The sequence below is a fragment of the Stegostoma tigrinum genome, unplaced genomic scaffold, assembly GCF_030684315.1.
Source record: "Stegostoma tigrinum isolate sSteTig4 unplaced genomic scaffold, sSteTig4.hap1 scaffold_334, whole genome shotgun sequence".
Classification (NCBI taxonomy): Eukaryota; Metazoa; Chordata; class Chondrichthyes; order Orectolobiformes; family Stegostomatidae; genus Stegostoma; species Stegostoma tigrinum.
This window is the reverse complement of record NW_026728262.1, coordinates 100,240-115,819: the sequence shown is the minus strand read 5'-3', so window position 1 is coordinate 115,819 and position 15,580 is coordinate 100,240. Positions and strand designations below refer to the sequence as shown.

Genomic DNA, 15,580 nt, shown 5'->3' with positions numbered 1-15,580 from the left:
ACCGTTTTCCCAGGAGCGTCAGAGGCTGAGGGGTTGGGGGGGGGGGGAATGACCTTATAGAGGTTTATAAAACCATGAGGGGGGCATGGATAGGGTGAATAGACAAGGTCTTTACCCCCCAGGGGGTGGGGGGAGTCCAAAACCAGAGGGGCATAGGTTTAAGGTGAAGGGGGGGAAGGGAGCTGAGGGGGTAACATTTTCACACAGAGGGTGGTGCGTGTGTGGGAAGAGCTGCCAGAGGGAGTGGGTGGGGGCTTGGAGACAGCGACAACGTTTAAAAGGCGTCTGGGTGGGGACGTGGATAGGAGGGGGATAGGGGGCCAAACAGTGGGAAATGGGACTACGTTAATATAGGATATCAGGGTCAGCACGGATGGGTTGGGCCGAAGGGTCTGTTGGGTCTCTGGCTCAACGTGACTCCTGCGATCCCAAGATCTCCTCCTCAGGGACGCATGGAGTCCCTGCTCAGCCTTCCTTAGTGTGTGCCGAACAGTCAGTGGTTATCACAATTTTGGGAGGTTTCGCGTCCTGACAGCCCGACGGTGTGTTACTCCTGACCGGAGTAGCGCGCCCCCTCAATCCGAGATGGGGAGGGACACCAGGATTGCCGGTGGCCGTTTCAGAGAATCAGCGAGAGCTGGCTGAAGCATTCGGTCACTTTTTTGTTTATTATTGATTAGAATTTGCTTTCCTTTTACAAAAAATACACCAAGTAGATATGGACGTACATGGATTAGTGTAGGTTAGATGGGCTTGAGATCGGTATGACAGGTCAGCACAACATCGAGGGCCGAAGGCCCTGCACTGTGCTGTAATGTTCTATGTTCTATGAAGGGCTGAAAGGGACAACCATGCAGAGGGAACAAATTGGTTCGAGGGAGGAGGGCTAGAGTTATTCACACACACGCACTCGCTAAACAAAACACAGAGAGCTTCTACTACTAAATAAAACCCAAACGAACGGCGGACACTGTAAATCGGGAAGCTGACAGGAACGGTCGCCAGACCCGAAACGTTAACTCTGTTTTCTCCTCCACAGACGCTGCCAGACCCGCTGAGCTTTTCCAGCAACTTCTGTTTTTGTTCCTGTAGAGATTCCAAAGCTTGATCAGGGGAGCGGGGGGGTGCCTGGGGAGCATGGACCTCTAACGGGTCTGGCTCCCCAACCCTCATCCTTCTACCGCTGTTGGGTGGGGTGGGGGGGGGGGGGTGACGCTTGGGGATGTAAGGGGTGGTGGGTTCGGAAGGTGCCGTCGGTCGGCGAATCGCTGCGGTGCATCTCGCGGACGGTACACGCCGCTGTGGCTGTGCATTGGGGGGGGGGGAAGCTGGTGGCGGCAGGGGTGGGGGGGGGAGACGGGCAACAATTGAGGGGTTGTGGTGGTGGGGGGGGGGGGGTGGCCCGTCCCCGGACGGCGTCGAGCTTCGAGTGTTGTCAGAGCCGTGCCCTCTCTCCCCCCCCCCCCCCCCCCCACACACACACACACACACACTCCTGACTTGTGCCTTATCAATGATGGGACAGGCTTTAGGGATCGGTCGGTGGTGGGGGGGGGGGAACAAGTCAGGACGAGACTTACTCGCCGCAGGATTCCCAGCCTCTGACCTGCTCCTCCTAGCCACAGGATCGATATGGGGCTGGTGGGGGGGTTACAGTTCGGTTTCTGCTCAATGGGTAACACCCAGGATGTTGATAGTGGGGAGGGGTTGGGGGGGGGGATTGAGTGATGGTAACGCCATTGAACATTAGAGGTGGGGGGGGTCTGTGATAGTAAGATTGTCTCTCGTTTGGAGACAGTAACCCCCCCCCCCCGCCATGATTTGATATACATAGGTACAGGGAGAATGTTGTAGCTAGATCATACTGTACAAACATCGCAGGGGGATTGAACAGAGCAAGGAATAGAGTTAACGGCTGCAAAGCAAGATCAACATCAGGTTTAAAATTGGAGAGGTCCGTTCAGCAGTCTGATACCAGCGAGGAAGAAGCTGATCTTCAATCTGTTGGTGCGCACGTTTAAGCCTCTGTAAAGTTCTGCCTGAGGGAAGAGGTCGGAAGCGACTCTAACTGGTGGTAGGTGTCTTCGATGACGTTGGCCGCCTTTCTGAGGCAGCCGGAGTCCGCGGACGGAAGGTCGGTTTCTGTGACGGTCTGGGGCTGTGCGCACGCACCGCCTTCTGCGGCTTCCTACGGTCCCTGGGCAGAGCCGTCTCCCTGCCGGTCCGTCGCGCACTCGGACGGCGACGTTTTCAGAGGTTGGGGAGGGGCCTTATGGGACAGGCCGAAAATGTCCTGAGCCGCCTGAGAGGAAGGAGAGGTGTTGTGACTTCTTGCTCGTCGCATCGATGCAAGAGAGTTCCAGGACATATCATCAATGACCGTCACTCCCAGGAACGCGACACTCTGTACCTCAGTTCCACTGATCTAGAGGGGGTAATGCACACCCCCCCTTCCAAAACCCCCCCTTCTTGAAGTCAATGACAAGCTCTTTAGATACTGAGGGAGTCAATGATGACATTGAATGGCAAGGGATGGGGGAGAGCGATGGTTAGATTCTCTCTCGGAGCTGGTCATCACCCACGGAGGTGCCCTGGACCTGAGTCAAGTGAGATCCAACCACCCTCCCCTTCCCTGTGCCAGTTCGCACACCCCAGCTCAATCTGGGGGTGGGGTGGCGGAGAATTCTGGTGGGCGGTGGGAATTCTTGTGGGATCCGCTCGCGTAGCACCCCTTGCTCTGCCCCTCCCCCACCCCTCACTGGAGGAAGGTGAGAGGGACTGGGGATAGGGGGAGAGAGAGAGAGAGATGGCAGGGGGAGGGGTGTGATCCAAAGACAGAAAGATGAAGACGACAGTGGGGACGGGGACCCCCTCAGCGAGCATCAACCACCTTCTGGATGAGCCTCGCGCGGGCTTCCTGGACCTCTCTGGCCAGCTCCTCGATCCGGTGCCTCAGCCTCTCATTCTCCTGCGTCAGACTCTCCACCAGTAGCTGGGCGGCCCCCGGGCTGGTCTTCGAGCAGGACGGGCAGCGGCCCCCCTCCCTCCTCCGCCTTTTGGTCCCCCGCGCACCCTCTCCCGGCCGCTCCCGACCCGGCTGGGAGCTGGGAGACGGGGAGGAGGAGGAGGAGGAGGAGCTGGAGGGGAGGTCCGAGCAGCGCCACGGTTCGTCGGCCAGGAGGGGCTCGTCCTCACGGCGCCCCTGGGCGTGTGAAGAGAGTGGGGGACGCTCCCCGGGTCTGGGTGGCGAGGCTTCTGGCTGTAAGGAGGAAGAGAACATAAGAACTAGGGGCAGGAGTAGACTCCTGGTCCCTCGAGCCGGCCCCACCATTTAATAAGATCATGGCTGATCTTTTGGAGACTCAGCTTTACTCACCCGCCCCCACTCACCGTAACCCTTAATTCCTTTACCGTTCAAAAATCTATCTAGCCTCGCCTTAAAAACATTGAGGTAGCTTCGACCGCTTCACTGGGCAGGGAAATCCACAGATTCACAACCCCTTTGGGTGAAGAAGTTCCTCCCGACCTCAGCCCTACATCTGCTTCCCTTTATTTTGAGGCAATGCCCTCTAATACCAGTTTCACCTGACAGTGGAAACAACCTCCCTGCCTCCACCTTATCTATCCCCTTCGTAATCTTGTATGTTTCCATAAGATCTCCCCTCATTCTTCTGAATTCCAATGAGTATAATCCCAGTCTACTCAGTGTGTCCTCATAATCCAACCCTCTCAACTCTGGAATCAACTGAGTGAATCTCCTCTGCACCCCCTCCAGTGCTAGTATATCTCTTCTCAAGTAAGGAGACCAAAACTGCACACAGTACTCCAGGTGTGGCCTCACCAGGACCCTACACAGCTGCAGCATAGCCTCCCAGTTTTTAAACTCCATCCCCTGAGCGATGGCAGACAAAATTCCATTTGCCTTTTTAAATCACTGTTGCTCCTGCAATCCCAGCTTCAGCGCTTCACGCACAAGCACACCCAAATCCCTCCGTACAGCAGCATGCCGGAATTTCTTACCATTTAAAAACGTAGTCCATTTTCCTGTTATTCCTACCGAAATGGATGGCCTCACACTTACCAACTGCCAGATCTTTGCCCACTCACTTAGACTATCTATATCCCTCTGCAGACTTTCAGTATCTTCTGCACATTTTGCTCTAACACTCACCCTAGTGTCATCTGCAAATTTTGACTCACACACTTAGTCCCTGACTCCAAATCATCTGTGTAAATTGTAAACAAGTGAGGTCCCAACACTGATCCCTGAGGCACACCACTAGCCACTGACCGCCATCCAGAAAAACACCCATTTACCCGTACTCTCTGCTTTCTACTGGTCAACCGATCCTCTATCCATGCCAATACATTACCTGCAATGCTGTGCAACTTTATCTTAGGTAGCAGCCTTTGGTATGGCACCTTGTCAAATCCCAATACACCAAATCCACAGGCTCCCCATTGAGGGCATCACTTGCACGGTAGTCAAAGAATTCCACCAATGGAACAGGATTTTAGACCGATTTTGGAGACAGGGAATGGGATCAACACATTCCCCTCACCGCCCACCCCTCCACTTCCCTGCCTCCACGCAGACACACTCCCACTAGAGAGAGGGAGGAGGTGGCAGAGATAGGGAGGATGGCCTCAGCAGCAGGCACAGACGTGGGAATGGGGACCACGAGTCCCTTACCTCTGCGATGCCTAGGGACGTCGTGTGATCCTCCGAGACCAGGGCCGGGTACAGAATACTCTCGAGGTCCTCCAGCAGGAGCTGGTTGAGGCGCTGAGGGTCATCTGCGGGGTCCGGGGGGCACAGGACGCTGTCCACGTCGTCGACCCAGAGCTCCTTCAGCTTCCTGCTCTCCTCCTCCACCCGCCCCGGCCGGTCGGCAGCTGGTGAGGGGTACAGGACGCTCTCCAAGTCCTCCAACCACGCCTCCAGATCCTGCCCCGACAACGGGACAGGAGCAGCAGGGAACGGGCCGAACGTACTCCAGTCAGACATCAACTCGAGTGTCCCAGGGTGGTCTGCACAAGGACGGAGACAAATGTCAGGCAGAGAGACAGCTCGCCGTCTCACTCACCTACACACTCTCTCTCTCTCTCACTCACGTACACACTCTCTCTCTCTCACACTCACGTACACACTCTCTCTCTCTCTCACTCACGTACACACTCTCTCTCTCACTCACGTACACACTCTCTCTCTCTCTCACTCACGTACACACTCTCTCTCTCTCTCACATGCACATACACACTCGCTCTCTCACACACACACACTCTCACAATCTCTCTCTCTCTCTCACACACACACACACTCTCTCTCTCACACACACATTCTCTCTCACACACACACACACACACACACTCTCTTGCTCACACACACACACACACTCTCTTGCTCACACACACACACTCTCTTGCTCACACACACACTCTCTTGCTCACACACACACACACTCTCTTGCTCACACACACACACACACACTCTCTTGCTCACACACACACACTCTCTTGCTCACACACACACACACACACACACACACACTCTCTTGCTCACACACACACACTCTCTTGCTCACACACACACACACACACTCTCTTGCTCACACACACACACACACACACACACATTCTCTTGCTCACACACACACACTCTCTTGCTCACACACACACACACTCTCTTGCTCACACACACACACTCTCTCGCTCTCTCTCACACACACACACTCTCTTGCTCACACACACACACACACACACACACACACTCTCTTGCTCACACACACACACTCTCTCGCTCTCTCTCACACACACACACTCTCTCGCTCTCACACACACACACACACACACTCTCGCTCTTACACACACACACACTCTCTCTCTCTCTCACACTCTCTCGCGCTCTCTCTCTCTCACACACAGTCAAACATGATCGGCTGCAGCTACCGAGCACAGTACAGGTGGAGGCTTGGTGAACACAGAGTCAATCACACACAGTGAGCAGTCAGTCTGCCTGGGGCGCAGGTGCTCAGGCACATCTGCGAGACGGTGTGTGGGCACACAGCAGATATAATGCCAGCTTGTTTATCAGACACCAGGCCGTGGTGAACATGTAGACAAGACACCAGATGTTGTTTACGGCCCAGCCCCTGCGGTTGTATTTAATCCTGATCGACAGTGTTAATACCACCGCTCAATGCTGTCGGTTGCCAGGACCCAACGTGGGCAGGGTATTGAAGGTCCCACAGTCCGCGGTGCGGATTAGAGCCCTGGATCATTCAGGGTGAGGCTTCACTTTTCACTCCAACGCCACCATCCCCCTGCGCCCCCTCCCTATCTCCGTCACCCCCCCATCCCCCTGCACCCCCTCCCTATCTCCGTCACCCCCTCCTCCATCCCCCTGCGCCCCCTCCCTATCTCCGTCACCCCCTCCTCCATCCCCCTGCGCCCCATCCCTATCTCCGTCACCCCCTCCTCCATCCCCCTGCGCCCCCTCCCTATCTCCGTCACCCCCTCCTCCATCCCCCTGCGCCCCCTCCCTATCTCCGTCACCCCCTCCTCCATCCCCCTGCGCCCCCTCCCTATCTCCGTCACCCCCTCCTCCATACCCCTGCGCCCCCTCCCTATCTCCGTTCTCCCCTCCTCCATCCCCCTGCGCCCCCTCCCTATCTCCGTCACTCCCTCCTCCATCCCCCTGCGCCCCCTCCCTATCTCCGTCACCCCCTCCTCCATCCCCCTACACCTCCTCCCTGAGTAAATGGGATTGTGGAGTTTAAAAGAACAAGGCTGGATCTCATTGAAACCACAAAGGAGAAGGAGGCCATTCAGCCCATCGGCTCTCCTCTGTTGTTCAGTGAGATCAAGGCTGATCTGATCACCATCAGCCCCACCTTCCTCCACACACACACCCCATATCCTGAGATGATACCCTTCGGTCCTAGGCTGTCCCACCAGGCCGGGTTGGGGAGGGGGTGGTGAACAACCTCTTAGCATCTCCCCACCGCCCCGTCACGTTCCACCCCCACCGTTTCAATAAGGTCGCCTCATTCCTCTCAACTCCCGACGGGTACCGGCCCACCCCCCCCCACCACAATCTACTCAACCCCCCCCTCCCCCTCACGAGACAGTCCCTCCGTCCCCACCCTGGGATCGGCCGAGCGAGCCTTCTCTGGGCTGCCTCCGACATCGGCCTATCTCTGCTTGGATACAGGACCCCATGAACCGCTCTCACGGTGTTCCAGCTGGGGTCTGACTTGTGCCTTGTAGATTTAACAAAACCTCCCTATTTTTATACCCCATTCCCTGTGGAATAAAGGCCAGCATTCCACTACCATTCCCTATTTTCCACTGAACCTGCGCATTACTTTTTTTGTGATTCATGTATGAATCCCTCTGTTCCATAACTTTCTGCAGTCTTTCTCCATTTAAGTGGTACCCAGCTGTTCTAATCTTCCTGCCAAAAAAGTGTGTTACGTCACATTTCCCCACACCATATTCCACCTGCTGTGACTTGTCCCAGGCACACGACCCATCTATACATCTCTCAGCAGACTCTGTCATCATCACCACTTGGCATCCCTAAATCTGGCAGCAATGCCGTCCGCTCGCCTCGTCTGAGTCATTAATGCACATCGCGTGATTACTGTTTCTCCAAACTCTCAGGGATAGTGACCCCCAGCCTGCTCAATGTCTCCTCAGAAGGTAACGAGAAACCTCCCTGGGTTCGGGAATGATGTCTCACGGGTTACTGTCCTTATGGGAATAGGGAGCCCAAAAGGGTACAGCGTCCTCCAGATGTGGGTCTTTCCGATGCTGCGGTGCAATGGAGGAAGAGATCAGCCAGGACCGTACCAAATGGCGTGGTGTTCAGTCGACGTCTGCCCCTGTAGGAGGCCAGGAGCGGGCCATTCGGCCCCTAGAGGCAGCCTGCTACCCCATTCGTTGATCCAACGTTCCTTCCCGCCTGTTCCCTGACTGGTCAGGAATCTCTCGTGCTCGATCTTCAATGCACACAAGGACTCTGTCACCCGCCCCGCAACAGCTCTCCGTGGCAAGGACTCACACAACCCTCTGAGAACAAACGCCTCCTCGTCCCAGTCTTAAAAATTTATTCTGAGGCTGTGCCCCCTGGTCCTAGACTCTCCCACGAGAGGGCGAGGGGGTACACCCCCCTCTCAGCATTGACCCTGCGCAACCTGTCTGTGCCTAAATGAGGTCATTCTCCCCCAACTCCAGGCAGTAGAGAGTCCAAGCCCTACTGCTTGGTCAATCCCTCCGTCCTGGCGAACGGCCTAAAAGAATGGGCTGAGGGGCTGAATGGCCACCTCCCATTCCCACGTCGCTACCACCCAGGTCTTGGGAGGCAGGGTGAGGACAGAGGGAGGCGAGGAGATGAAAGGGAGGTGGGAGGAGTGGGGGGGGGTGCTGCGGTGAAGGTCAGAGCAGAGGAGAGTGGGGTGGGGTGGGGTGGGGGGCCGCGGTTTGGCGGGAAGGGTCGGTCTTACCGTTCATCAGGTTTGGCAACGATTTTTGCTCCAGCGTCGGCAAACCTGATGGAAAGGGTAGAAATCGGCTTAGCTGGTCAGGAATAACCCCCACCCCCCCCAAACACACAACCCCCACACCCCCCCACCCCCTCACACAACCCCCAAACCCCCCCGCCCCCCACCGCCTCTGCTTTCTCCCCCACCTCCCTCCAGGCACGGCACCATTACACATCCGCTCCCCGCCCCCATCCCCACCGCCGACTGCCTGGGCAGAACAGGAAGATCCCACAGACGGAAAGCATTACCCGCGGCCACAGTTGGCGGTGGGATCTTGCTGTGCTGGAACCGGCTGGCCCGCCTCCCTTGCTCGGTGGTGTGGCGCTCAGGGTTGGGTTGGGGTGTGGAGGGGGGGGGGGGGGGCGAGGAGAGGAACCCGAGGTACACGGTCCTCACCCCCGCCCCGGGTGGGTGTGTGTCTGTGGGTGGGTGTCTGCGTGGGTGTGGGGGAGAGATGAGGGATTAGGGACCCCCCCCCCCAAACAAACAGCTCCATCCGGGAGGGAGTTCCAGGATTTCGACCAACCCCCACCCCCGCACCATCTGCCGCCCCTCGTCCTTCCGGGGTTTGGGGGGTGGGGGGTTTGTTGTATGAGGGAGGGGAAGGAGGAGCCTCAGCGAGTCACTGCGGCGTGTCTCCAAGACGGCACGCACTGCTGCGGCTCTGCTTTCGGAGGATGGTGGGCCAGGGGAGGGGCGGAGGGGTGCACGGTGAGGGTGCGTGGAAGGTGGGGAGGGTCTTGCTCCCCGCCCCGGACGGTCTCGAGCTTATCGAGTGTCGTCCCTAGTGGAGGCAGGTACAGAGGGAGGAGTGCTCCCTCGCCCTCCTGGAGGTGCGTCAGGTGCGATATACCCCAGGAAATGGGGAGACCGTGGGAGGCGGGGAAGGGGGGGGGTGGGGGAGAAGGAAGGCAGGACCTCTCCATCATAACCACCCTGCCCCCAGCGAAACCCCCTCAGGCTTGTACCCTGGGGTAGAATCGTCATCGCGGGCCGAAGGGCCTGTACTGTTCTATCTACGTTCTCATAGACCCTGTTTCCCCTTCCACACCCACACACCACCCCCCTCGCCAAAATCCATACCTGGGTATGGGGTTGGGGTTGGGGTTGGGGTTGGGGCTGTGGGGTGGGGTGGGGTAACATTTCCCATTGATTTATCCCCCAGTGCCGTCCAATTCCACCCCAAAACAAAACAGCCCACCCCCCTCCCCCACCACCGCGCCCCCCCCTCCCCGAGTCAGAAACTGACCAAGCGCCCGGCGCGCGGAATTTGGGGGAGGCGGGGGGGGGGCTCGCAAATTGACGAAGACCATGACCCCGACGGCTCCCGGGCCCCACCCACCCAAAACGCAACCCCCACCAAATCTCCCCACCCACCCACACTCTCTCAACAAATGGTGGGGGTGGGGGTGGGGGAGAAAGAGAGTGGGGAGGTGGAGTTGGTGGGGGGGGGGGGGTCGCGTTTAAACCCTGCAATGTGGAAGGTGGGGGGGGGGGAGGGGCGCGAGAAGCAAAGGGGAGGCGTAAATGCGTCGCAGAAGAAAGAGACGGAGGAGAGCGGCGGTGTGGGCGGGGGGGAGGGAATCGGGTTTCCTGACTTTACGGTGGGTGGGGGTCAAGAGGCTGGAATGGGTGTTTGGAATGGGGTCGGTGGGGGGGTGGGGGGGCGCGGTGGATTTATCTACCTGGGGCAGGCGAAAACTTGCTGGCTGGAACCACTGGCAGGATAGTGGCGGATCTCTGGCCGGGAGCGGAGCGTTCATGGTGAGCATGGTTCGCAGTCGGAGTCCAGTCTGGGATTGAGGGCAGCTCGAGACGGAGGGGAGGAAGGCTCTGTCTCTCCGCCTGGTTTATATCGGTTCAGTCCCAGCGACAAACCAGAGAGGAGCACGAGAGAGTGAGTCACAGCCCGGAGCTTCGGGGGGGTGGGGGGGGGGGCGTCAGGGAAATAACACGATGCAAAGGCATGATGCAATGTCAGAGAAATTCACATTAACCCTCTCCTGGCCCACGCGCAACCTCAGATATGAACACTCTCCTGAGACACACACTGCCATTAACACTCTCCTGAGACACACACTCACACACACACACAGCCATTAACACTCTCCTGAGACACACACTCACACACACACACAGCCATTAACACTCTCCTGAGACACACACTCACACACACACACAGCCATTAACACTCTCCTGACACACATACACCCTCAGCCATTAACACTCTCCTGACACACATACACCCTCAGCCATTAACACTCTCCTCACACACACACACACACACACACACACACACCCTCAGCCATTAACACTCTCCTGACACACCCTCAGCCATTAACACTCTCCTGACACACCCTCAGCCATTAACACTCTCCTGACACACACCCACACCCTCAGCCATTAACCCTGCCTTGTCGCTGACTCTCAAACATTAACTCTCACCCCGTCCCACAGACCTTGATGTGGAGATGCCAATGTTGGACTGGGGTGGACAAGGTCAGAGGTAAGCACCTTCACTGGACGAAGGCACATCGCTCTGAAAGCTCGTGTTTTCAAATGAACCTGTTGGACTGTAAGGTGGTATCGTGGTGCGATGTATGACCTTGTCGATCCCAGCCCCTCATCCCTATCACAGACCCTCAGACATTACATCAGTTGTTGTTGGCACATCAGTTGTTGTTGTAATTTGGGGGTGGGCCGGAGCTTCAGCGGCAGACGTGACGTTGGGTAATGTGGCCCCGCCCTCTATCCATCCATTCTTCCTTCACCCCTTCCTCTACCCCCACTACAGGTCCTCCAACCCCGCCCACTAACCGTGATTGTCCTCCAGCTCCGCCCACCACCCATCAAATGGTCCTCCAGCTTCGCTCACCGCCCGGGAAACTGGTCCTCCAACCCCGCCCTTTACACTGGCCACTGGGCCTCCAGCCACGCCCACTGTGGTCTCATTGGTCCTTCTGTCCCGCCCTCTACCTTGACCCATAGAGTTTCGCCCTCCAGCTACGCCCCGCCACCCCGTGACGTCACGCGCGCCTTGAAAATCGGGGTTGGCTTCCGGTTTCTCCTCAGTCCGCTTCCGGTTACCGAAGGGGAACGAAATTAGATATCTTTAATGCATCTAAAAGGAGGTAATTGTTAAAGAGGAGGAAAGAGAAAACAAATGAACTTAGACTGAACTCCTTCCCCTTCAACATCCTCAAACAAAGGGCGGTGTTAACACTCCCTATATGTTAATAACAATTAGCCACCAACAGTTTTTCTCCTGTTTCTACGGGGTCACTGCGGCTTGGGCTGGTCGACGGTCGCAGGATCGTCAGGAGGAACACGGGATGATGGGACATCTCACGTAAATGTGGAAAAAGGGAAGAGGAATGAGCTGGGGAATGTTCCAGAAATTCCCCAAAGAGGGGAGTGTGGGACATTCCATTGAGTACCCCTCCCCCTTCCACAAGTAGTTTGGGACATTCTATTCCCCCACACCCCCCTGCTATTCCCCCATGTAGTTTGGGACTATCCATTGTCACCCCCCCACCCCCACAACATCCCCCGTGTAGTTTGGGACGTTCGATAATATCCCCACCCCCTTCCCAAGCAAGTTGTCACATTCCATCAGCCCTCCCCCTGCTTTTCCATATGTAGTTTGGGACATTCCACCAGCCCTCTCCATCCCTTTTCCATAAGTAGTTTGGGACATTCCGTCAGCCCTCTCCCCCTTTCCGTAAGTAGTTTGGGACATTCCGTCAGCCCTCTCCCCCTTTCCGTAAGTCAGTTTGGGACATTCCGTCAGACCTCTCCCTGCCCTTTTCCGTAAGTAGTTTGGGACATTCCGTCAGCCCTCTCCCCCTTTCCGTAAGTAGTTTGGGACATTCCGTCAGACCTCTCCCCGCCCTTTTCCGTAAGTAGTTTGGGACATTCCGCCAGCCCTCTCCCCCTTTCCGTAAGTAGTTTGGGACATTCCATATGCCCTCGCCCCCTTTTCCGTAAGCAGTTTGGGACATTCCGTCAGACCTCTCCCCCGCCCTTTTCCGTAAGTAGTTTGGGACATTCCGCCAGCCCTCTCCCCCTTTCCGTAAGTAGTTTGGGACATTCCATATGCCCTCGCCCCCTTTTCCGTAAGCAGTTTGGGACATTCCGTCAGACCTCTCCCCCGCCCTTTTCCATAAGTAGTTTGGGACATTCCATATGCCCTCTCCCCCTTTCTGTAAGTAGTTTGGGACATTCCATATGCCCTCGCCCCCTTTTCCGTAAGCAGTTTGGGACATTCCGTCAGACCTCTCCCCCGCCCTTTCTGTAAGTAGTTTGGGACATTCCGTCAGCCCCCTCCCACTTCCCCCAAGTAGTTTGGGACATTCCATTGTTACCCCCTCCCCAAGTATATTGGGATCATCCATTGTACTTCGCCCCCACCCCTCACCCCAAGTACTTTGTGACAGTCCATTCCATCCCCCCCTTCCCAAGTAATTTGGGACATTCCATTCCATGCCCCCTCTCTCCTCCGGGGCAATTACAGACCGACACTTGGGCTCAGCGGTTAGCGCTGCCACCTCACAGCACCAGGGACCCGGGTTCGATCCCACCCTCGGGCGACTGTCGGTGCAGAGTTTGCACATTCTCTCCCCATGTCTCCACCCCTTTTCGGTAAGTAGTTTGGGACATTCCGTCAGCCCTCTTCCCCCTTTTCGGTAAGTAGTTTGGGACATTCCGTCAGCCCTCTTCCCCCTTTTCAGTAAGTAGTTTGGGACATTCCATCGGCACTCTCCCCCTTTCCATAAGTAGCTTGGGACATTCCATCGGCACTCTCCCCCTTTTCAGTAAGTAGTTTGGGACATTCCATCGGCACTCTCCCCCTTTCCATAAGTAGTTTGGGGCATTCCATTGCCCCCACCCGGCCTTCCTGAAGAGTTTGGGACATCCCATTGCCCATTTCCACCACCCCCTTCCACCAAATTGTTTGGGACATTCCATTGCCTCTCTTTCTCCCCCCCCCCCCCGCCCCAAAGTAGTTGAGGAGAGTCCATTGCCCCCTTCACCCCTACTCCAGGTAGTTTGGGACATTCCATTGTTACCCCCCTCCCCAAGTATATTGGATCATCCATTGTACTTCACCCCCACCCTCACCCCAAGTACTTTGTGACAGTCCATTCCATTCCATTCCCCCCTCCCCAAGTAATTTGGGACATTCCATTCCATGCCCCCTCTCTGCTCCGGGGCAATTACAGACCGACACTTGGGCTCAGGGTTAGCGCTGCCACCTCACAGCACCGGGGACCCGGGTTCGATCCCACCCTCGGGCGACTGTCGGTGCAGAGTTTGCACATTCTCTCCCCCCGTCTGTGTGGGTTTCCCCCGGGCGCTCCGGTTTCCTCCCACAGCCCAAAGGGGTCGGGGTTAGGGTGGGATTGGCCGTGGGAAATTGTCCAGTAGTGCCCAGGGATGTGTGGATTAGGGTGGGTCACTGGGGGATGGGTCTGAGTGGGATGCTCTGAGGTTCAGTGCGGACTGGTTGGGCTGAACGGCCTGTTTCCACACTGTAGGGATTCTATGATGATCCATGACTCCCCTTCCCCTGACCCAGACTGGTCATCTGAATCATTCCTTTAGACGCATCTTTGTTTGGGGGACGGGAGAGAGAGCGAGAGAATAAAGCATGCAATATAGCCGAGGGGTCGAGGAGGGGCGTGGGGTTCATGAGTGAGGAGGTGAAGCTGAACTTGTACGGGACCCTAGTTAGACCCCAGCTGGAGGTTAATGTACAGTTGTGGGCTCCACATTATAGGGAAGATGTGAGAACATATCAGGGAGAGAGAGAGAGACAGAGACAGAGAGAGAGACAGACAGAGAGAGAGTGTGTGTGAGAGAGAGAGAGAGAGGGAGGGAGGGAGAGAGAGAGGTAGGGAGTGCAGAGCTATTTACAAGAACGGTCATCGGGATACTAAAGAGCAAAGAAGTTGGGGACTGTCCTTCCTTGGAGAGGAGGACCCTGAGAGAGAGGGGGCAGGGGAAGGTGATCTGATAGACCTTTCCAAAATTGTGAGCAGCGAGAAGCAGCTCCCGCTTGGAACAGGAACAAAAACGCAAGAGGTGGATTCAAGTTGACTGTAGAATCCTGACAGTGCTGAAAGAGGGCATTCGGCCCGTCGCGTCTGTACCGACCCTCTGACAGGCAGTACCCCCTTAATCCCCACGTCTAGCCCACCAGGTGACACACAAAACGCACACACTGTGAAAAAAAATGTTGCCCCTTGCGTTTTGTTTAATCCTTTCTCGTCTCACCTTAAAAAGTATGCCACAGAGTTTTGAAACCCCCCCCCAAAGGAAATGACACCTGCCATTCACCTCATCCATGCCCCCTCATGATTTTATAAACCTCTCTAAGCTCACCCCCACATCCTTGTATGCTCCAGACAAAAAGGTCCCAGCCTCTCCTGGTAACGCAGACCCTCCATTCCCGGCAACATCCTGGTGAATGTCTCCCGGACCCTCTCCAGATCCGGACACAGATGCTCCAGAAGAGGCCTCACTAACGTCCCCTGTACAACCCCGACGTGACGTCCCAATTTAGAGAGTCGTGGAGGCGCCCCCTTGTCCGTGCCGCCCAGTTTTGCACAATTAATCTGGCCCCGTTTGCCTGCGTTTGGTCCACCTCGCCTCCATCCCTATCCCATTGGCGTACCAGCCACTCACCACCCTTCCTCTCTCTCCCCTTAAACCTGCGCCCTCCCGTTTTAGACACCCCTACCCTGGGGAGCAAGCTGTTGGCTGACTCCTTTATTCACGCCTCTCCCGACTTCACAGACCTCTGTACTTCAAACAAGTGGCATATTGCACCCCCCCCCCGCCCCCCCCCCCCCCACACACACACACACACACACACACACACACACACAATGTTATCTTCGATTTCACTCGTTGCAATCAGAGTTAACCCGAACACCAGCTCTCCGATGCAAACGGGGTTCGTTTTAGGTCGAAGTCCAATCAATTACAAACCAGGACCACGAGTGACACCAACTCTGCAGAGAGAAGGTACA

The 15,580-nt window shown here is 56.4% G+C and overlaps 1 protein-coding gene across 3 annotated transcripts; it reads right to left on the bottom strand.

Annotated features, from left to right (window-relative positions):
* Nucleotides 1-1,787: 1,787 nt before the first annotated feature.
* ddit3 (DNA-damage-inducible transcript 3) lies at nucleotides 1,788-10,461 on the bottom strand. Of its 3 annotated transcripts, XM_059643916.1 has the most exons (4): nucleotides 10,232-10,461; nucleotides 8,508-8,552; nucleotides 4,694-5,031; nucleotides 1,788-3,259 (listed from the first exon to the last, which is right to left on the bottom strand). In XM_059643916.1, exons 2-4 carry the CDS (start codon nucleotides 8,512-8,514, stop codon nucleotides 2,873-2,875), a joined length of 732 nt encoding a protein of 243 aa, XP_059499899.1. In that variant the 5' UTR covers nucleotides 8,515-8,552; nucleotides 10,232-10,461; the 3' UTR covers nucleotides 1,788-2,872. The 3 variants fall into 3 exon arrangements, with proteins under 3 accessions (XP_059499899.1, XP_059499900.1, XP_059499901.1); XM_059643917.1 differs by lacking the exons at nucleotides 8,508-8,552; nucleotides 10,232-10,461 and adding an exon at nucleotides 5,950-6,166; XM_059643918.1 differs by lacking the exons at nucleotides 8,508-8,552; nucleotides 10,232-10,461 and adding an exon at nucleotides 5,962-6,166.
* Between the last annotated feature and the right edge of the window lie 5,119 nt (nucleotides 10,462-15,580).

Bases quoted from the DNA above. Each gene is read 5' to 3' on its own strand.
- ddit3 (XM_059643916.1), bottom strand. The intron at 3,260-4,693 runs GTAAGGGACTCG...TCCTCCTTACAG, and splicing joins CGTCCCTAGGCATCGCAGAG to CCAGAAGCCTCGCCACCCAG.